Below are 18,942 nucleotides of genomic sequence, written 5' to 3'. Positions count from 1 at the left end.
CAAGGTACAGTCAATATAATTTTTGCTGACAGAAAAGTAACATTAGTGTTGGGTTATTGCAAGGAAACATCTTTGCTGGCTGGGATATCACAGCCAAAACAATTATGACATCCATTTCCATGGGAAAGCAACCAAACATTAGGCAATGCAATTGCAATAAATAATCTGATGAAAAGAACGTTATTGTCATTATAACTCATTTGGTCTCCTTTACAATTGAATTCTCAAACTTGCCCTTTATCTTTTCTGACAGTTTCTCAAGGGGATCTAGCAAACCTATTTCCAGTTTCTGCCTTTACTACAAATAAACAGACTGCAATGTCCAAAGCACTCTCTTCTAATATACAGAAAATATTCGCAACAGCTAAGACTCATCAATCATGTGAACTACCCAGCCAATGAATAACAGTGAGCAGTCTGTTCTTTTGATCTTATCATTAACATTTGCATCAGGTTCAGTCATGGTTGGCCCTGCAGAGCATGGCCCCAAGTTTACACACGCGGTGAAAAAGGCGCACCTCAGAGCTGGGCGCCTGTTTTTCGCTCCGAAAACGGCGCCGGAAAAAAAGTGCAGTATTCTCGAGCTCCTTGGAGCTCGATGTCTGCTTGGCGCGGCGCACAGGGGGCGGAGCCTACCACTCGCGCCAATTTTGTAAGTAGGAGGGGGTGGGTACAATTGAAATGAGGCTTCTTGGTGTCGGCAACCCTGCGCGTGCGCGTTGGAGCGTTTGTGCACGCGCAGTCTGAAGTAAACATTGGCACTCGGCCATTTTTAAAAGTACTGCAGAAAAAGTGAAGATTTGTTTCTTGGACCCCTGCAAAGGCTTGCATTTTAATTTTCTTGATATTTCTGTGTGTGAGGGAGTGCTTTTAGCAGCACTGCTGAATAAATCACCTGCTGAAATCAGTGAGTTCAGCTTTTCACTGCTAAACTTGCAGAATTAAGGACTGTGTGTTTGGAGAAATAAAAATGCCAATTCAACTTTGCAATGGATCAACGTCCACCAAGAACAAAGAATTTCTTGCATGAGGAAGCAAACCATTGCATAATATGTGGTGTTGACAATGCAGCACCCATTCTGCAAATTTAAATGTAAAGATGTCGATGTGGCTGCCTCTCCCTGTCCAAATGGCCTCAGTCAGTCCCCCTCACAGCTCGAAGGCTGCTGCTGTTCTTTCTTCGGCTCCCGGCCAGCCACTGACGCCGCTGCAATCCGATGGCCGAATGGCCTCACGTCCGCTCCTGATTCTTCGGCTGCCTTCGAGCCACTGACACCGCCCCATAAGCGTGGCCGAACGGCCTAAAGAATTTAAAATCTGCAGCTGCGTCTGTCCTGTGTTCATTCTTCGGCTCCCGGCCAGCCACTGACGCTGCTGCAATCCCATGGCCGAATGGCCTCAAGTCCGTCCGGGTGCTGCATCTTCGCGGGGAATGAAGGCCTGCCTCAAGCACCGCAGCTCAGCTCGAAGGCTGCTTGCTGCCTGCCGCTGCCGTCGAGACGAGACACTGATGCCACACCGCTGCCTGTCTCCAACATGAAAGGCCTGCCTCAAGCACTGCAGCTCAGCTCGAAGGCTGCTTGCTGCTGCTGCAGTCGAAACACTGACGCCACACCGCTGCCTGAAAGGCCTGCCTGAAGCACTTTCACACAGGTAGGAACATGGTTTATTTAATCTTTTCTTTGCTTATAAATTTTTATTCAGGTTGGATTTATTTGTATAATATTTGTATAAGTATAACTAAGGATTGATTGTAGAATTTAATGACTTCCCTTCCCCCCCACCTCGTTCCCGACGCCTAATTTGTAACCTGCGCCTGATTTTTTAAAATGTAGGCAAGGTTTTTTCAAGCGTACAAAAATCTTCACTTACTCCATTCTAAGTTAGTTTGGAGTACGTTTTCACTGTGGAAACTTTGAAATCAGGCGTCAGTGGCCGGACACGCCCCCTTTTGAAAAAAAATTCTGTTCCAAAGTGAAACTGTTCTACCTGACTAGAACTGCAGAAAACTAAATGTGGAGAATTCCGATTTCTAAGATACTCCGTTCTACACCAGTTGCTCCTAAAAATCAGGAGCAAATCATGTGGAAACTTGGGGCCCATGTATTGTGGCTTCCAAATTGAACCCACGCTTAAAAGGACATAATTTCACAATTACAGGATGGCTCATGGGATTCAGAATTATTTTGTTACTCTTCAACAGAAAGCAGTTAAATGGAACGTATTGGGACAACTTTTCAATAATATATCACCACATGTCACATCCCACAGGCTTGAAAACTGTGGGAAAAAGTTTTTTTCAGTTATTTTAATGCATTACTCATCTTCAAGAGAATAGCAATTAATTTTTAGACTTCAATTTGCAAGTTGCTTTTTACACAGATGAAGTAATACAGCAGAATTGTCATCGCTGGCAAAATGCCAGAATTATATTTACGATTGCAGTCTACACCCAACAATTCAAAGTTGTTTTTGTGCTTAAAAAGTGAATGATCCAGTAATCTGAATTAAGCAACATAAATAATATAGGCAAGTAGCGATTTAGTGCTAAAAAAGTTCAATTATCAGATCATTTGAATAAGTGACTTAAAATTCGGAAAGGTATGTTGTAGCAATTGTGGCACAGACTAAAAAGCTATTTACGCACATGAACTATATTTATTTTTTAAGTAGTGACTTACATCAAAATAGGTCATGTTTTGAAACCAAAATAAATGATTGCAACATGCAATGAGCAACACTTGGCTGGTCTGAAACTATGAAAGAGGGAAAGATGATCCTTTCAAGCATCCCCTTAGCTGTGGATCAGTGGGTAGTACACGTGCCTCTGAGTCAAAAGGTTGTGGGTTCAAGTCCCAGTGCAGTGCTGAGGGAATGCTGCACTGTTGGAGGTGCCTCCTTTTGGATGAGGCAGTTTAACTGAAGCCCCATCTGCTCTCTCACATGGATGTAAAAGATCCCATGGCACTATTTCGAAGAAGAGTAGGGTGTCCTGGCCAAAATTTATCCCTCAAACAACATCACAAAAACAGATTATCTGGTCATTATCATGTCGCTGTTTGTGAGAGCTTGCTGTGCACAAATTGGCTAACTCGTTTCCCAATTTTCCACAGTGACTACACTCCAAAAGTATTTAATTGGCTGTAAAGCGCTTTGAGATGTCCGGTGGTTGTGAAAAGCGCTATGTAAATGCAAGTCTTTTTTTATTATTGGCCAGTTCATAGAAAAGCACCTGGAGCACCACTTGGCCACGGTCGAAAAAGAGGGACTGCATTCCATTACCCAACAAAAATCAGGTTTCTCTGCATAGATTCATATTATCTTACTGTAGTAAAGTGAAAAATGGCAGACTATCCAGATTTCATTATACAAGGCCACCCCTGTATTGGTATTGGCAATAGGCTCAGTGTCACTGACTCAGGAAGCAATACACACCATTATGTTTTGATATCATAAGTCACAAACAACGACTACCTAGTGCCGTGTCGGGAAGCCCAATGGCACAGCATATGTGGATCGGGCTGGGTTCCGGTGGGAGTCGGGGAACATTTTTGGAAATGAGGCCCGGCCGATGACCTCTCACTATGTCCAAGTGCATTGCCCGCTTCAGGGTTCATGCGCACCGTTCCTGTTCCTGCCCCCTCCCATTAAAATCGGGGTCAGTGTGACACTTTACGCCCCTCTCTATTAGGTTCAAACAGCAAATGTAACTCACACTTTAAATTGAACTTACTTTAAAAATCGAGATTGGGAGGTAAAGAGAGTACCATAACGTGAGTGTGGGATTCAGGGGAGAGATAGGAAGCTACAGGGATATGAAGATATTAATATTGTTCCTTCCAAAGTTGTATCACTGATTAAACACAAGTCTGTCTAAAGTAGGCAGGCGCTTCATTACAATATGTAAAAGGGGACGCTGAAGTCCCCAGGTCAATTTTATTTTATTATTGACCTAAAAAAGCACTCAACTGATTTCACACAATCTTTTTCACCTGAAATCAAGAAAAAATAAAACATAATAATTGGAAAGCTTATTTAGTGATTAAGTTCTGCAGTAGACTGGGTGGTTTGGAGGACGACTGTAAAACAAAGCTTTAATTATAGAATAGAATGATCAATCTCATGTGGGGAAGGGTTCAATTAATCTGGATCTTTACACAGCTTTGGGGGAGATGTAATTAATATTTCCATTAATATTGTATCAATGGTAAGTAAGTCCTGAGTACAAGGAACATAGGAACAGGAGTAGGCCATTCAGCCCCTCCCCTTGAGTCTGTTCCGTCATTCTATTACATCAGGACTAATCTGTACCTCAACTCCATTTGCCTGCCTTTTCTCCATATCCATATCTTAACAACAATCCATCGATCTCAGTCTTGAAAATTTGAATTAACAGCAGCCACAGCATTTAGGGGGAGAATTTTTCCAGATTTCCACTACCCTGTGCATGGGGAAAAATGCTTCCTGATGTCACTCCTAACTGGCCTAGCTCCGTATTGTAAGATTATGTCCCCTTGTTCTGGATTCCCACCAGATGTAAATGTTTCTCACTATCTACCCTATTGGATCTCTTTATCATTTTAAACAACTCGATTTGATCACCTTCTGAACTCAGGGGAACCAAGTTTATGCAACCTGTCCTCACGATGTAACCCTTTAAGCCCTGGTATCACTCTGTTGAATCTGCACTGCACCTCTCCAAGGCCAATATATCTTTCCTGAGATGCATCACCTAAAACTGAACCCAGTACCCCAGATGGGTTCCGACTAAGCTTCTGCACAACTGAAGCATCACTTCCTCACTTTTGTATTCCAACCCCCTTGAGGGAAAGGCCAACATTCCATTAGCCTTTTTGATTACCTTTTGTACCTGTACACTCGCTTTAGTGATGTGTACATGGACATCTAACTCCCTTTGTTCCGCCACAGCTCCTAGTCTCTCACTATTAAGAAAATATTCTCTTTTGTCTTTATTGCAGTCAAAGTGGATGACATCACATTGAAAGCCATCTGTCACAGTTTTGCCCACTCACTTAGTCTGTAACTGTCCCTTTGTAACTTCCTGCTCCCATCTGCACACCTCACTGTGCCTCCTAAGTTAATGTCCTGCAAACTTGGATATCTCTCTGTCCCTTCATCTAAGTCAATGATAAAAAGCTGAGGCCCCAGTACAGATACCTGGGAGCACCACTTGTCATATTCTATCAAGGAGTTTCCCTTCATCCCTACTCTCCATCTCCGACCTCCCAACCAATTACCAACCCATGTCACAAGGTTACCTCTTATTCGGTGCATTTTCATTTTTCACACAAGCTTTTGTGCAGAATCTTATTGAATGCCTTCTGAAAATCCATATAGAAAACATCCAGTCACTCCCCTACCAATCACTTCAGTGACTTCCTCCAAAATGGAACTTGATTAGTTGAACATGACCATCCTTTCACAAATCCATACTAACTCGCTATGATCAGCTCATACTCCTGTTCAGTCACTCAGTCCCTGATGACAATTCCAGTAACTTCCCCGCAACTGATATTAAACTGACAAATCTGTAGTTTTCTGGTTTCTCCCTTCCCCCTTCTTAAATAATAGAGTGACATTTGCAATTTTCCCATCCATAAGCACAATTCCTGTAATTAGAGAGCTTTGGAAAATTATGATCATTACATTTTCTTCCCCGATTTCTTTTAATACCCTGTTATGGAAACCATTAGATCGTTGAGACGTATCTATCTCAAGAGCCATTATTTTCTCCATTACCAGTTTCTTACATATTAAATCCACTAATTTCCTCTGCTTGACTTATTTTTAAGTTCCCTTGAACTACTGGTATTTTGTCCTCTTTATCCACTGTGAAAATTGATACTGTACTCATTTAACAAGCCTCCCATTTCCTTATAGTCCATTAAAGTATCACCTGCTTGTGTCTTTGATGTGTCAATATTCCCCTTTAGCATTCCTTTTCCTTTAATATTTTTTGTAAACTTTTGCTTTTAGCTTTGATATCAAGTGCAAGTTTTTTTCATATTCCCGTTTTGCATCTTTTATTATTTTCTCTACATAATTTTGTTGCTTTTTATAGTTCTCCCTGTCCGCTAGATTTTCACTTCTTGTATTTGTGTAAGCCTTTTCTTTTAGCTTGATTCTGCCTCTTATCTTTGTTGACCACGATTGCTTAACTACACAAGTGGAGCTTTTGCTGTTTAGGGTATGTACTTGCAGGACACGGGGCGGGGGGAGGAGTGTGTAGTTGTGACTTTATGTGATAGTGTAAAACAGGGGATAGTAAATCGACAGCCCGTTTTACACATCTTCCGATTTTTATTTCCATGTTAAAGCAGTGCACTCCAAACCTCAATTTCCATGCAAAAATTATACCGGATTGTAGAGACATCAGTTGTACAAACAACACAAACTTCATAAATCCAATTTTTTCCTGATCCAACTGGGTCAAGGTTCGAAACCCAGATTAATTTAGTGAGCAGCGTCCTACTCATTGTGTATTTATATTACTCGAGGTAACAGTGAAGCTACAATCTCCTGGAAATGGAAGGGCACATTTATCCCTGACACACAATAATGATTTATTTATAGAAAATATTTTACAGGATAGTCTGTTATGCCTCAAAGCTTGTTTACATGGAAAAAAAATTAAGGTAGTGTATAATGAATGTGTGAAACCTGGTTATTCTTCACTTAATACTGTCACCACAATGCTCTCTACATTGTTGTGTACAGAACAATCTTCAGTTTATATAAACAAACTCTAAGCTGTACTATGAATTAAAGAGGAAACATGTGGTTTAAATAGTAAATTTCTATATTATAATGGGTCATGTCATCAGCTCCTCAGACAGTAAGGAGCCACCTGTTCTGCCCAACTTCAAGGTTCCTCAGTGGGGAAAATGGAACCACCTCTCTGCTGCAGCACAAACATGCATTGTAACAAACTTTCAGATTGATAACTTTGAGCAGATGGAATGAAGTCGTCAATTGACTACTTCTAAGGAGAACAACCCCAGCTTCTCCACGTAATTGAAGTCCCTCATCCTTGGAATAATTCTTGTAAATCTTTTCTGCACCTTCTCCAAGGCCTTCACATCCTTCCTAAAGTGCGGTGCCCAGAATTGGACTCAGTTGAGGCTGAACCAGTGTTTTAAAAAGGTTCATCATAACTTCCTTGCTTTTGTACTCTATACCTCTATCTATGAAGCCCATGAGCCTACATGCTTTTTTAACTGCTTTCTTAACCTGCTCTGCCACCTTCAATGATCTGTGCATATATACCCCCAGGTTCTTGTATTTCCCTACATCAAATATGTAAATGTATTTCAATGTACACTATCACCACTTTCTAGCCATTATATGGAGCAAAGGGCTTCAACAAGGGCTAAACCCACTAGTTTTACCCAGTTAGGGAATAAAATGCTCATACTCTTGAATTTCCACTGTTTATTGCCTTTATCTGCTCTTCCATACATGCGTTCCTGCAAACTGACAATGCTGATTTATCAGAACATTCTTATCAAAAATGCAAACTTTTAAACAAAGGCGATGAAATTCAACTTCGGCGGGGCACTAAATGGGCGGTAGCAGATCACCAGCTCGCTATACATCACGCCAGATTTTCCTTTCAATTGACTATAATGGAAAGAAAAATCATATGGATGTATAATGGGTGGCTGACTGCTAATTTTGCCCCTAATGTATATTGTTCTGCATATCCAATTGACAGCTTTCTTATCTTTTAATGTGTTCCTTATAATTTTAATGAATACATTCAATCTTAAACCCTCCATTTGTCAAATAGTCTGGAGAAGGGAAGTACACAATATAATGGTAGTTGCGGTGGTCTATTAAATGTCTAAAGTGTTCAGATTTGCAACACATTGTTCAGATATCCACGTGAATATAATAAGATGGAGTGAGAGTTCTTCATTAAAGCAATAATCTTTCATATGAAAACAGCTCCAACCGTTTTCATAAACAGAACATCTGTGAATACTCATATGAAAATATACTCAGATTCACTTCAGGACAGAACATAAACCCATGTTAAAGATCATTGTTTATTTTGTCAGGCTATGGTCTCTGGCCATAGTTTGACCAGTTTTACATTTTATAATTGCAATGACACACATCAAGGAGTGCAAGGCTAGTCAAGGAATGCATCTTTTTTTAGCTTGTGATCATAATGTTGTAATTGTATACTGTTATTTTAATGAAGTCATGCAATCTTTGCATCTTGTTTTCCACACAGCACCACACTTAACAATTGAATTATTGACTTGGCAGCAGAAATAATCACCAACAGAAATCAAGTTATTATTCCCAGATGTCATTAGAATTTTGGTAAAAGTGAACGCAAAAGAACAGGATTAAAAAAAAAACTGTATCAGCTATAATTAAATAGATGCCGAAACAAAATTAGAAGCCTGAAAACACCAAATACTCTCCTGATCACAGATATGCAAATACTGTACGAGGAGTGGGATCAATACTTCCTGTGCTAACATATCAACATGTGTAGAACTGGGCAAAGTTTAGCAGCAAATCACACTGGGCAGGAAATTAACTGATAAAATGCTTTTTCTTTACCATTGCTTGGTATTGTCCTTGTTTACAATACATTTATATACTGAGTAACTGGTGGAGTTCTGGGTGGGGAGGGACATAACTCAGTTATCTAACTATATAATGCCAACAGCACAACAGATAGGTTTCGAACTGCTATGATGACCACTATAATAGCACATTCACAGTTCTGTAAAAGGTTAAAATCTTCCATAAACATGATTTGACAACCTCACTGAAGGCTTTTGTCAGTATTATCTTCTCCCTGCCAAATAGAGGCAACTGCAGTTAGTTGCCTCTGTACAGCACTCACCATTCTTCCTCTCGTTCAAAGGAGGCAGGCGCGGATTTGTCTGCAGCGTAAGCTCTTGGAATTCATGGGCAACCATTTCACTTCGAGGACTTGGGCTTATTAAGCTTTGGAACACTGCATCTTCCAATTCAGATACTTGTATATGCTCCATCACACTCAGCAAGATGGTAGGAGCTGCCTGTTGATCCATATTGCTCACACACTGCGCCGATGGTGCTGAGAGGGTGAGAAGAATTGGTATGTTATTTCTCAGGTTGAATATTGTTGATTTTAAAGAAACAGTATCTGTTGCATACAGTTTAAAGCTTTTTTTAATCGTGTGTTTATCATATAGATAAATAGATAGGCCTGGTCTCCCTTCCAGTTTAACTTATGGTACAAATGCATCTTTTATGAATGAGTAACATGTACTTAAAATAAAGCTGATTTTTTAAAATGTCTATTCCATTGTATGCTAATGGTATTTTATGTTCATTTTTCACACACAAAAACCTGTGCTATTAGCAACAGGACGCCATTGAAAAAAAATTAAAACAATGTTTTGGTGAAACACCTGATCATCTCAGCCAATATATAGCTCAAACTGGATTCCAAAATATATTGACACCTGGTTCACAGTAAGAAAATATAGGGAAAGAAAAAATAATTTTAAAAATGCATTTATATAGCACCTTTCACATCCTCAGGACATACAAAATGTGATCAGTAAATTAATTACTTTTGAAGGGTAGTCCATGGTGTTTTCCATGGCAGCCAATTTGTGCACAGCATATGGGCTAAATGACCATCAACTGTCAGCATTTAATACATAGGGGCAGATCAATATGCAGAAATCACAATATGCTGCAAGGTATGTTGTCTCATACCATACAGTGATGAACTCAAAAGCAAAATCTCAATGCCAATGTAAGTATGAAATAACTTTCCATAAAGGCAAGTGAAAAACAACCCAACTGTTTCTTATTCCATTTATGTGTAAAGGAATCATGGAATATTAATGCAACATTTAGGAGCGGGGGGAAGCAGATGGTCCAGTTTAAAAAAAAACACATTTCTATTGCTGAACTCTTTACAGATGATATTTATCATGCTAATTTAATTGCCAACAAAGCTTTGAAGCACCCACACACAATACTGCATAAGGAGAATTACAACTAAACTGATGACAGCCTATTATTTGTCTCATTGATATTATTCTGAGCAAGCTGTGGTATTTAACCTGTCCAAAATAACCCACCTTGCAAAGAGCAGTAAAGCCAATTTCTGCTCTTCTCAAAGCTATCTGAACTAGTTCCCATCTGTTCTCCATTGCTCGGTCACCAGTTTGTGAAGTCAGGATACCTGATGACGCACCTTGCCCCTTACTGAAGCCTCCCCGCCTGGCTATACTTTCCACCACCTGCCCTGCCTAAACAGCCAATCAACAATCACTGCTTTTCTCCGCCTTGCCCTCCAGAAATGATCCTTCACTTGCACCAGAGAGCTGTGGAGGCTGGGTCATTGAATATATTTAAAGCAGAGATAGACAGACTTTTGAGTGATAAGGGAGTAAAATGTTATAGGAGTGGGCAGGGAAGTGGGGCTAAGTCCATGATCAGATCAGCCATGATCTTATTGAATGGCGGAGCAGGCTCGAGGGGCCAAATGGCCTACTCCTGCTCCTATCTCTTATGTTCTTATGCAAACAAGGCCCTTTCCATCCATTACCTTATTTAGATGATTACATTGACATCATAGCTTTGATAAAAACTTGGCTCATAGGTGGCAACACCTTGCCCCTTACTGAAGACTCCCTGCCAATATATATTTTTCACCACCTACACCCCCAAATTGCCAATAATGGTGGTATGGCCCTCAACACCAAATGTATCACCTTGCCTTGGTCTCGCCCCTATTCCGCTGGCACCTTCTTCTCCTTTGAGCACCTCACCTTGTTCCAATCCTCTTGCCTCGTCTTTAAAATCGTCATTCTGTACCGCCTAGCCAAGCGCCATCCTGAGATTCTTACCAAGATATCCTCATTCAGCCATAGCACTGAGTGACTCCTTATCCTTGGTGATTTCAATCTCCATTTCAACTCACCTTGCACTCTCTCCTCAGAGTTCATTGCCCATCTGTCCTCCTGTAACCTCCCTCCAATATAAATTCTCTTACCAACATTCGGTCATCTCCTCGATCTTGCCCATATGGCCTCTCTATTCCCATAGGGCCTCTCTATTCCCATAGTTCCCATTACAGACAAGGCCATCTCTGATCACTTCCTTATATCCCTCACCGCGTCCATCCCTCGTCCCTCTTCCAACCCCATTTTCTCTGCGCCAGCCCCTGTAAAAAAAAATTATAACGGCACTTTCAAACTCCCAACTATCTAGCAATGATATTGCTGCAGCTGTTTATCTGTTCAATCAATCCCTCACCTTCACCTTTGATGCCCAGTAAAAACTCTTATTCTCTCCCACCTTGATCATACACCCTGCTACAACCTCCCTCTTGGATCCCTTCAGTCCAAGGGATGCACACGATGCACAATTGGTTTAACTTTCCTCTGCCAAAACTGCTCACTACATCAGGATCATCCCAGTGATAACCCTGGCTTTTTTCTCCATTACCAAGCATCTCCTTAAATCCCCAAATCCTGTTTCCTCCACCCTAACCTCCAACATGAAAGGTGCTCACAAACTTGTCTGTCACTGATTGAGACCATCCGTTCAGCTGTCTCTGCCAGGACCTCCCATTCCCTTTGCCCACCATGCCAAACTTCTCCCAAGGTTCCTCCCTGCCCTAGCCCTGACCCCACATCTTTTTCTAGTTTCTCTCCTGAACATGCCCTGTTCAGGCTCAACTTGTCCATGAGATCAACTCTTACTCTCTCAACCCTATTCTCACTAAACAGCTGACCATCCAACTTCCCTTCCAGGTCCCCATGCTGGCTGACATTGTAAATGGTTCCCTCCCTTCAATTACTAGTCACCTTCATTTCAAATCTGCCATCATTACCCTCCCTCAAAATACTCACCTTTGATCCCTCGGTACTTGCAAACTACCGCCCTATTCCCAGCCTCCCTTTCTTCTCAAAAATTCCTGAATGTGTTGTTACCTCCCAAATTTGTGCCCACCTTTCCCGTAACTCCATGCTTGAACAGCACTGAAATTGCCCTTGTCATAGTCACAAATTACATCATATGTGACGGTGCACTATCCCTCCGCATCCTTCTCGATCCCCTGCAGTTTTTGGCAGTGTTAACCATTCTATACTCTCTAAAGGCCTCTCTTCGTTATCTAGCTAAGTAGGACTGCCCTTACCTGGTTCCACTCTTACCTATCTAGTCATAGCCCCAAACTCTCTTGCAATGATTCTCTTCCCGCCCCAACACCATTACCTCTGAGGACCACAAGAATCTGTCCTTGGATCCTCCTATTTCTCATCTAAATGCTGTTGCTCGGAGACATTATCCAAAGACATAGAATCATAGAAATTTACAGCACGGAAGGAGGCTATTTCGGCCCACGTGTCCGTGCCGGCCAACCAAGAGCTATCCAGTCTAATCCCACTTTCCAGCCCTTGGTCTGTAGCCCTGAAGGTTATGGCACTTTAAGTGCACATCCAAGTATCTTTTAAATGTGGTGTGGGTTTCTGCCTCTACCACCCTTTCCAGCAGTGCGTTCCAGACCCCCACCACCCTCTGGGTGAAGAAATTTCCCCTCATATCTCCTCTAAACCTACCCCCAATTACTTTAAATTTATGCCCCCTGGTTGTTGACCCCTCTGCCAAGGGAAACAGGTCCTTCCTATCCACTCTATCCAGGCCCTCAATTTGATACGCCTCAATCAGGTCTCCCCTTAGTCTCCTCTGTTCCAAAGAAAACAGACCCAGTTTCTCCAATCTTTTCTCATAGCCAAAATTCTCCAGTCCAGGCAATATTCTTGTAAATCTCCTCTGCACCCTTTCCAGTGCAATCACATCTTTCCTATAATGTGGTGACCAGAACTGCACACAGTACTCCAGCTGCGGCCTAACCATTGTTTTATACAATTCAAGCATAATCTCCTTGGCTCTTGTAAAGGCAAGTATTCCATATGCCTTCTTAACCATCTTATCTACCTGGCCTACTACATTCAGAGATCTGTGGACCTGCACTCCAAGGTCCCTTTGTTCCTCTACACTATTCAGTGTCGTACCATTTAATGTCTATTCCCTTACCTTGTTCGACCTCCCCAAATGCATTACCTCACAATTATCCGATTGAATTCCATTTGCCACTGTTTTTCCTACCTGACCAGTACACTGATATCTTCCTACAGTCCGCAGCTTTCTTCTTCATGATCACCTGCACAGCCTATTTTCGTGCCATCTGCATAATTCTTAATCATACCCCCAACATTTATGTCCAAGTCATTGATATATACCACAAAAAGCAAGGGACATAGCACTGAGCCCTGCGGAACCCCACTGGAAACAGCCTTCCAGTCACAAAAACACCAATCAACCATTACCCTTTGCTTCCTGCCTCCGAGCCAATTTTGGATCCAACTTGCCACTTAGCCTTGGATCCCATGGGCTATTATTTTCATGACCAGTCTGCCATGTGGGACCTTATCAAAAGCTTTGCTAAAATCCATATACACTACATCATATGCATTGCCCTCGTTGACCCTCCTGGTTACCTCCTCAAAAAATTCATGACATCAGGTTCCACATATATACTGACAGCACCCAGCTCTACCTCAACATTGTCTCTCTTGATCCCTCCACTGCCACTGTGTTGTCAGACTTCGGTGCAGTACTGAAAGGAGTGCTGTACAGTCAGAAAAGTGCTGTCTTTCAGATGGGATATTAAACCTGCCCTCTCAGGTGGACCTAAAAGATTCCATAGCACTTTTCAAAGAGAGGGAGTTATCCCTGGTGTCTGGCCAACATTTATCCTTCAACCAACACCCCGAAAACAGATTATCTGCTCATTTATCTAATTGCTGTTTATGGGACCTTGGCTGCTGAGGTTCCCTACATTCCAATGGTGACTACACTTCAAAAGTACTTCACTGGCTGTGAAGTCACCCAGTCGATATTAATTGCCTATCCGATGGATGGGTATGGTTATGGATGGGGTATGGTTAAAATAAAAGCCAAGACATTTGAGGGACCGAAGAACATTTGTTCCCCCTGTCGTCTTGCTAAATATTATTTACTTGTAATGCGGACACACAAATTCTACCCCATATAAAGGACGGGGAAACTGGTATACAAGGGGAGAGCATACACAGGATAATCAGTGCATCTACCCAGCAGTTCACCATCACCAGCAACCAATTGGTTTGAGCGCGAGCTGAGAACCAGGTCTCTGCATAAACACACCAGCAGTAAATTAGCACATCTCAACACCATGTGCTGCCACATATACTGTCTCGACCTCTCTCTTCAGCAGCATTGACTCACTATCTCAAAGCCGTCCTGGTCCACAGTTCTATTTCATTCTTCGCTTTAACGACAAACTTTTTTCTTCCTTTCAGGTGTCAAGGATCGTAAGCTTCAACAACCAACACCCCTCCGGAACCTTCTTCCCCTTCACTTTCCTCTGACCCCATCCCTCTTCCAATCTCACCCCTTGCCGTGTTTTCACTGTCCCCTCTGACCTTCCCCTCTCTGATCCTGAACAATCAGTCCTCAGCAAAGGCCCGAGCTTCATCCCCTCGATGAATTTCGAGATTGGCATCAGCTTGGAAAATTGTTCTTCCTAATCAGCATTTTAATCTTTTGATCTGTTTTTTATTACTGAGCTGGGCTCTTTTTCCATCGCCTCCATCTCCACACCCACTTCTTTGACCAGGAATCTTCCCTTCACACAGCTTTCACTTTCTCCCGTTTTCAGAATTCTCATTCTACCTGGATCCCTCCCTCTGTAGATCTTTTCATTACTCTGCCGGCGTGTCATCAGCCGTCTCAATTTCTCTGGTCCCCTCCCTCCCTCACTCCAACCTACCTCCCCTCACTCACTCCAACCTACCTCCCTTTGAACTTGCAGAACTCTGTTCTCTCAGATCCAACCCCAACATTGTCATTAAACCTGCTGACAAGGGTTGTTGTTTGGTGAACTGACCTCAACCTTGCGGAGGCTGAACGGCAACTCTCTGACACCTCCTCCTATCTACCTCGGATCATGACTCCACTACCAAACATCAAGCCATCATTTCCAAGACTGTCTCTGACCTCATCCCCTCTGGAGATCTTCCCTCCACAGCCGCCAAACTCAAAGACCCCCAACCCTGCACAGCCCGCTTTCCAAGATCCACAAACAGGACTGCCCCAGTAGACCCATTCTTTCAGCCTGTTCTTGCTCCATGGAACTGATTTCTTCCCTTGTCCAGACTCTTCCCAACTACATCCGTGACTCTTCCGACACCCTCTGCCACTAACAGTTTCCAGTTATCTGGCCCCAACCATCTCCTTTTCACCATGGACATCCAATCCCTCTACACCTCCATCCCCCACCAGGATGGCCTGAGGATGCTCCGTTTCTTTCTTGAACAGAGCCCAACCAGTCCCATTCCACCACCACCCTCCTCCGGCTGGCTGAACTTGTTCTCACATTGAACAACTTTTCCTTTGACTCCACTTGCTTCCTCCAAATAAAAGGTTTTAAGATGGGAACCTGCATGGGTCCGAGCTATGCCTGCCTTTTCATGGGATATGCCGGTCCTACTCGGGTTCCCTCCTTTACCTCTTTTTCCGGTACATTGATGTATGTATCGGTGCCATTTCCTGCTCTCGCCCTGGAACTGGAAAATTTCATTCACTTTGCTTCCAATTTCCACCCTTCCCTCACCTTCACATGGTCCCTCTCCGACTCTTCCCATCCCTTCCTCGACTTTTCTGTCTCCATTTCTGGAGATAGACTGTTAAACATCCGCTATAAGCCTACTGATTCCCACAACTCCCTGAACTACACTTCCTCCCACCCCGTTTCCTGTAAGGACTCCATTCCATTTTCCAAGTTTCTCTTATCCTTGTTGAATCTGTTCTGATGATGCCACCTTCCATACCTCGTGCCCTGATATGTCTTCCTTTTTCCTCAACCGAGGATTCCCCTCTACCATGGTTGACATGGCCCTCGACCGCTTCCGCTCTCACCCTTTCCCCTCCCTCCCAGAAACAAGATAGGATTCCTCTTGTCCTCACCTTTCACCCCAACAGCTTCCACATTCAATGGATCATTCTCCACTATTTCTCACTACCTCCAGTGTGATTCCACCACCAAACACATCTTCCCCTTTCAGCATTCTGAAGGGATCACTCCCTCCGCGACACTCTGGTTCACTCCTCAATCACCCCAACTCCTTCCCACAGCAACTTCCCATGGAAGCGCAGGAGATGCAACATCTGCCCTTTTACCTCCTCCCTTCCCACCCTCCAGGGCCCCAAACACTCCTTCTGGGTGAAACAGCGATTTACTTGTACTTCTTTCAATTTATCATACAGTATTCACTGCTCACGATGTGGTTTCCTCTACATTGGGGAGACCAAACACAGATTGGTGACTGCTTTGCGGAACACCTCCGTTCAGTCCGCAAGCATGACCCCAAGCTTCCAGTCGGCAGTCACTTTAATTCTCCGCTCCCTCCGACCTCTTTGTTTTCAGCTTCTTACACTGTTCCAACGATGTTCAACTTGAGCTCAAAGAACAGCACCTCATCTTTCTATTAGACACTTTACAGCCTTCTGGACTCAACACCGAGTTCAACTATTTCACACCATAACCTCTACCCTTATTTTTTCAGATGGCAGCTGTTGATGATTCTGCTGTTCACATTTATAGCTCTTCTAGACCCATATTTTGTTTCTTTACTTGTTCCATTAACACCTCTTTTTGTTTTGTACTATCGTCCCTTTTGTCATTTAATCACCCCTGCCTTCCACCTCATCACAGACTTTCCCCTTTGTTCTTTCCTCCCCTCTCACCCTTTCCCTACCCGTGCAGTTGCTTAAAATCTGTTACATCTATTTTTCTAGTTCTGACGAAAGGTCATCAACCTTGAAACATTAACTCTGTTTTTCGCTCCATAGATGCTGCCTGAGTGTTTACAACAGTTTCGGTTTTTATTTCAGATTTCCAGCATCCGCAGTATTTTGCTTTTGGAATAGTTAACAGTCCTTTCTGTCTAAACCTTTGAGAAACATTTATTTATTGTACCTAATTCTGGTTTAGGTTCCTTGCTTTGCTGGCCCAAAAGTTTAACGGACACAGCTCTTAAGCTGTTAGCTGTTAGACTGAAACAGGCATAGAGTGCCACATCACATCCAATATAGCTGCTATAGGAGACCTTTGTTCACTGCACTGACCAGCAAAGAGACCCACTGCCAATCATTATTGGTGCTGTGCCCTTCCCACAGATAGTAGAGCAATTAAACCCAGGTGGTATTCATGTAGGACAGACTCAACTAAATCTTGCAGTCTGAGCAATGGCTTTCAGCCACTACTTTACCATGCCCCCGATGTAAACAATGGCACTGCAGTACTGAAGCCCTCAGGTGAGTAGTTAACCGTTCTTAATTACATTTTAACGAGGTGCAAAAAGGTTATTGAATTGCCCGAAATAAGTGGCGCCTTTGTAATTGACACCTCTGGTAATTGCAACTGGTTATCGCCATTGGCCAGATGTAGGCGGCTGCCCATGATGGGGACTGTACTATCAAATTTGTTAAAATCAATAAAAGTCCATTTCTGAATTATGCAATGCCTCCATTATTTTTCTTATTTTCAAGCAGCAATATTAAAGAAAACAGATCTTTTGTCAGTGCATGAGCAGACTTTTTATTAGTGGTTGCTATGCAGCATATTTTGGTTGTTAGGCAGTTTCAGGGACAGAAACCAGTGCTCAGAATGACAGTGTAATAGTGCAGATTTAGATTTTGAAAACCCTAAGAAAATGCCACAGAACTGTCACACCTATTGTAGAAAAACTTTCATATGAACCCCTTACAATTTTACTGTAGTTCCTTCACCATCTGATATAGTTGCTGCCAGAGAGATCAATTTCATAATATCCCTCTCAATTAAGTTCAGCTGGTGGACATGGGACAATTGTAGGTTTTTAAAGAAGGTGTGAAATGAACATTTTTTTTTAAAGAAAGGCAACAGCTTTTTTGACATTGAGCCCAATTTTATTGTAGAACCTCCCTCTGGGGTTAATTTTAATTTAATTTTAATTTATCTAATTAAACTAAAGCAGCCATAGATGGTTTCTGGACGAAAGTTATAGCTTACATTTCTGCATTACAACAGTGACTACACTCCAAAAATTCCCAGCATTGAAGCACTGACCACAGTCGATCAGCTCTGCTGGGCAGGCCACATTGTTCGCATGCTTGACACGAAACTCCCAAAGCAAGCACTCTACTCAGAACTCCTTCATGGCAAACGAGCCAAAGGTGGGCAGAGGAAACGTTTCAAGGACACCCTCAAAGCCTCCTTGATAAAGTGCAGCATCCCCACCGACACCTGGGAGTCCCTGGCCAAAGACCGCCCTAAGTGGAGGACGTGCATCTGGGAGGCCACTGAGAACCTCGAGTCTCATCGCCGAGAGCATGCAGAAATCAAGCACAGGCAGCGGAAGGAGCGTGCGACAAACCAGTCCCACTCACCCTTTCCCTCAACGACTGTCTGTCTCACCTGTGACAGAGACTGTGTGGTTCCCGTATTGGTCTGTTCAGTCATGTAAGAACTCATTTTTAAAGTGGAAGCAAGTCTTCCTCGATTCCGAGGGACTGCCTATGATGATGACACTCCAAAAAGTACTTCATCGGCTGTAAAGCGCTTTGAGATGTACGGTGGTCGTGAAAGATGCTATATAAATGTAAATCTTTCTTTTTTTTCTTTAAAGAAGTTTCTTCTGAATTCCATATTGGATTTCTTGGTGACTATCTTATATTGATGGCCTCTAATTATGCTCCGCCCCACAAGTGGAAACACTCTCTGTATCTACTCGATCAAAACATTTCATAATTTTAAAGACCCCTATTAGTTCACCCCACAGCCTTTTTTCGAGAAAAAAGAGACCC

The 18,942-nt window shown here is 42.6% G+C and overlaps 1 protein-coding gene across 1 annotated transcript in view; it reads right to left on the bottom strand.

The window, feature by feature from the left end:
* Window positions 1-18,942, bottom strand: part of mrtfba (myocardin related transcription factor Ba) — a 279,508-nt gene that overhangs the window by 137,311 nt on the left and 123,255 nt on the right. The window contains exon 6 of the mRNA XM_070900957.1: window positions 8,888-9,103. Within this exon, the coding sequence (XP_070757058.1) occupies window positions 8,888-9,077 (190 nt within the window). The 5' untranslated portion in view covers window positions 9,078-9,103. The remainder of the gene's footprint in view (window positions 1-8,887; window positions 9,104-18,942) is intronic.

Source organism: Pristiophorus japonicus, chromosome 15 (genome assembly GCF_044704955.1).
Source record: "Pristiophorus japonicus isolate sPriJap1 chromosome 15, sPriJap1.hap1, whole genome shotgun sequence".
In the NCBI taxonomy this organism is placed as follows: domain Eukaryota; kingdom Metazoa; phylum Chordata; class Chondrichthyes; family Pristiophoridae; genus Pristiophorus; species Pristiophorus japonicus.
This window is presented reverse-complemented; position numbering and strand designations above follow the sequence as displayed.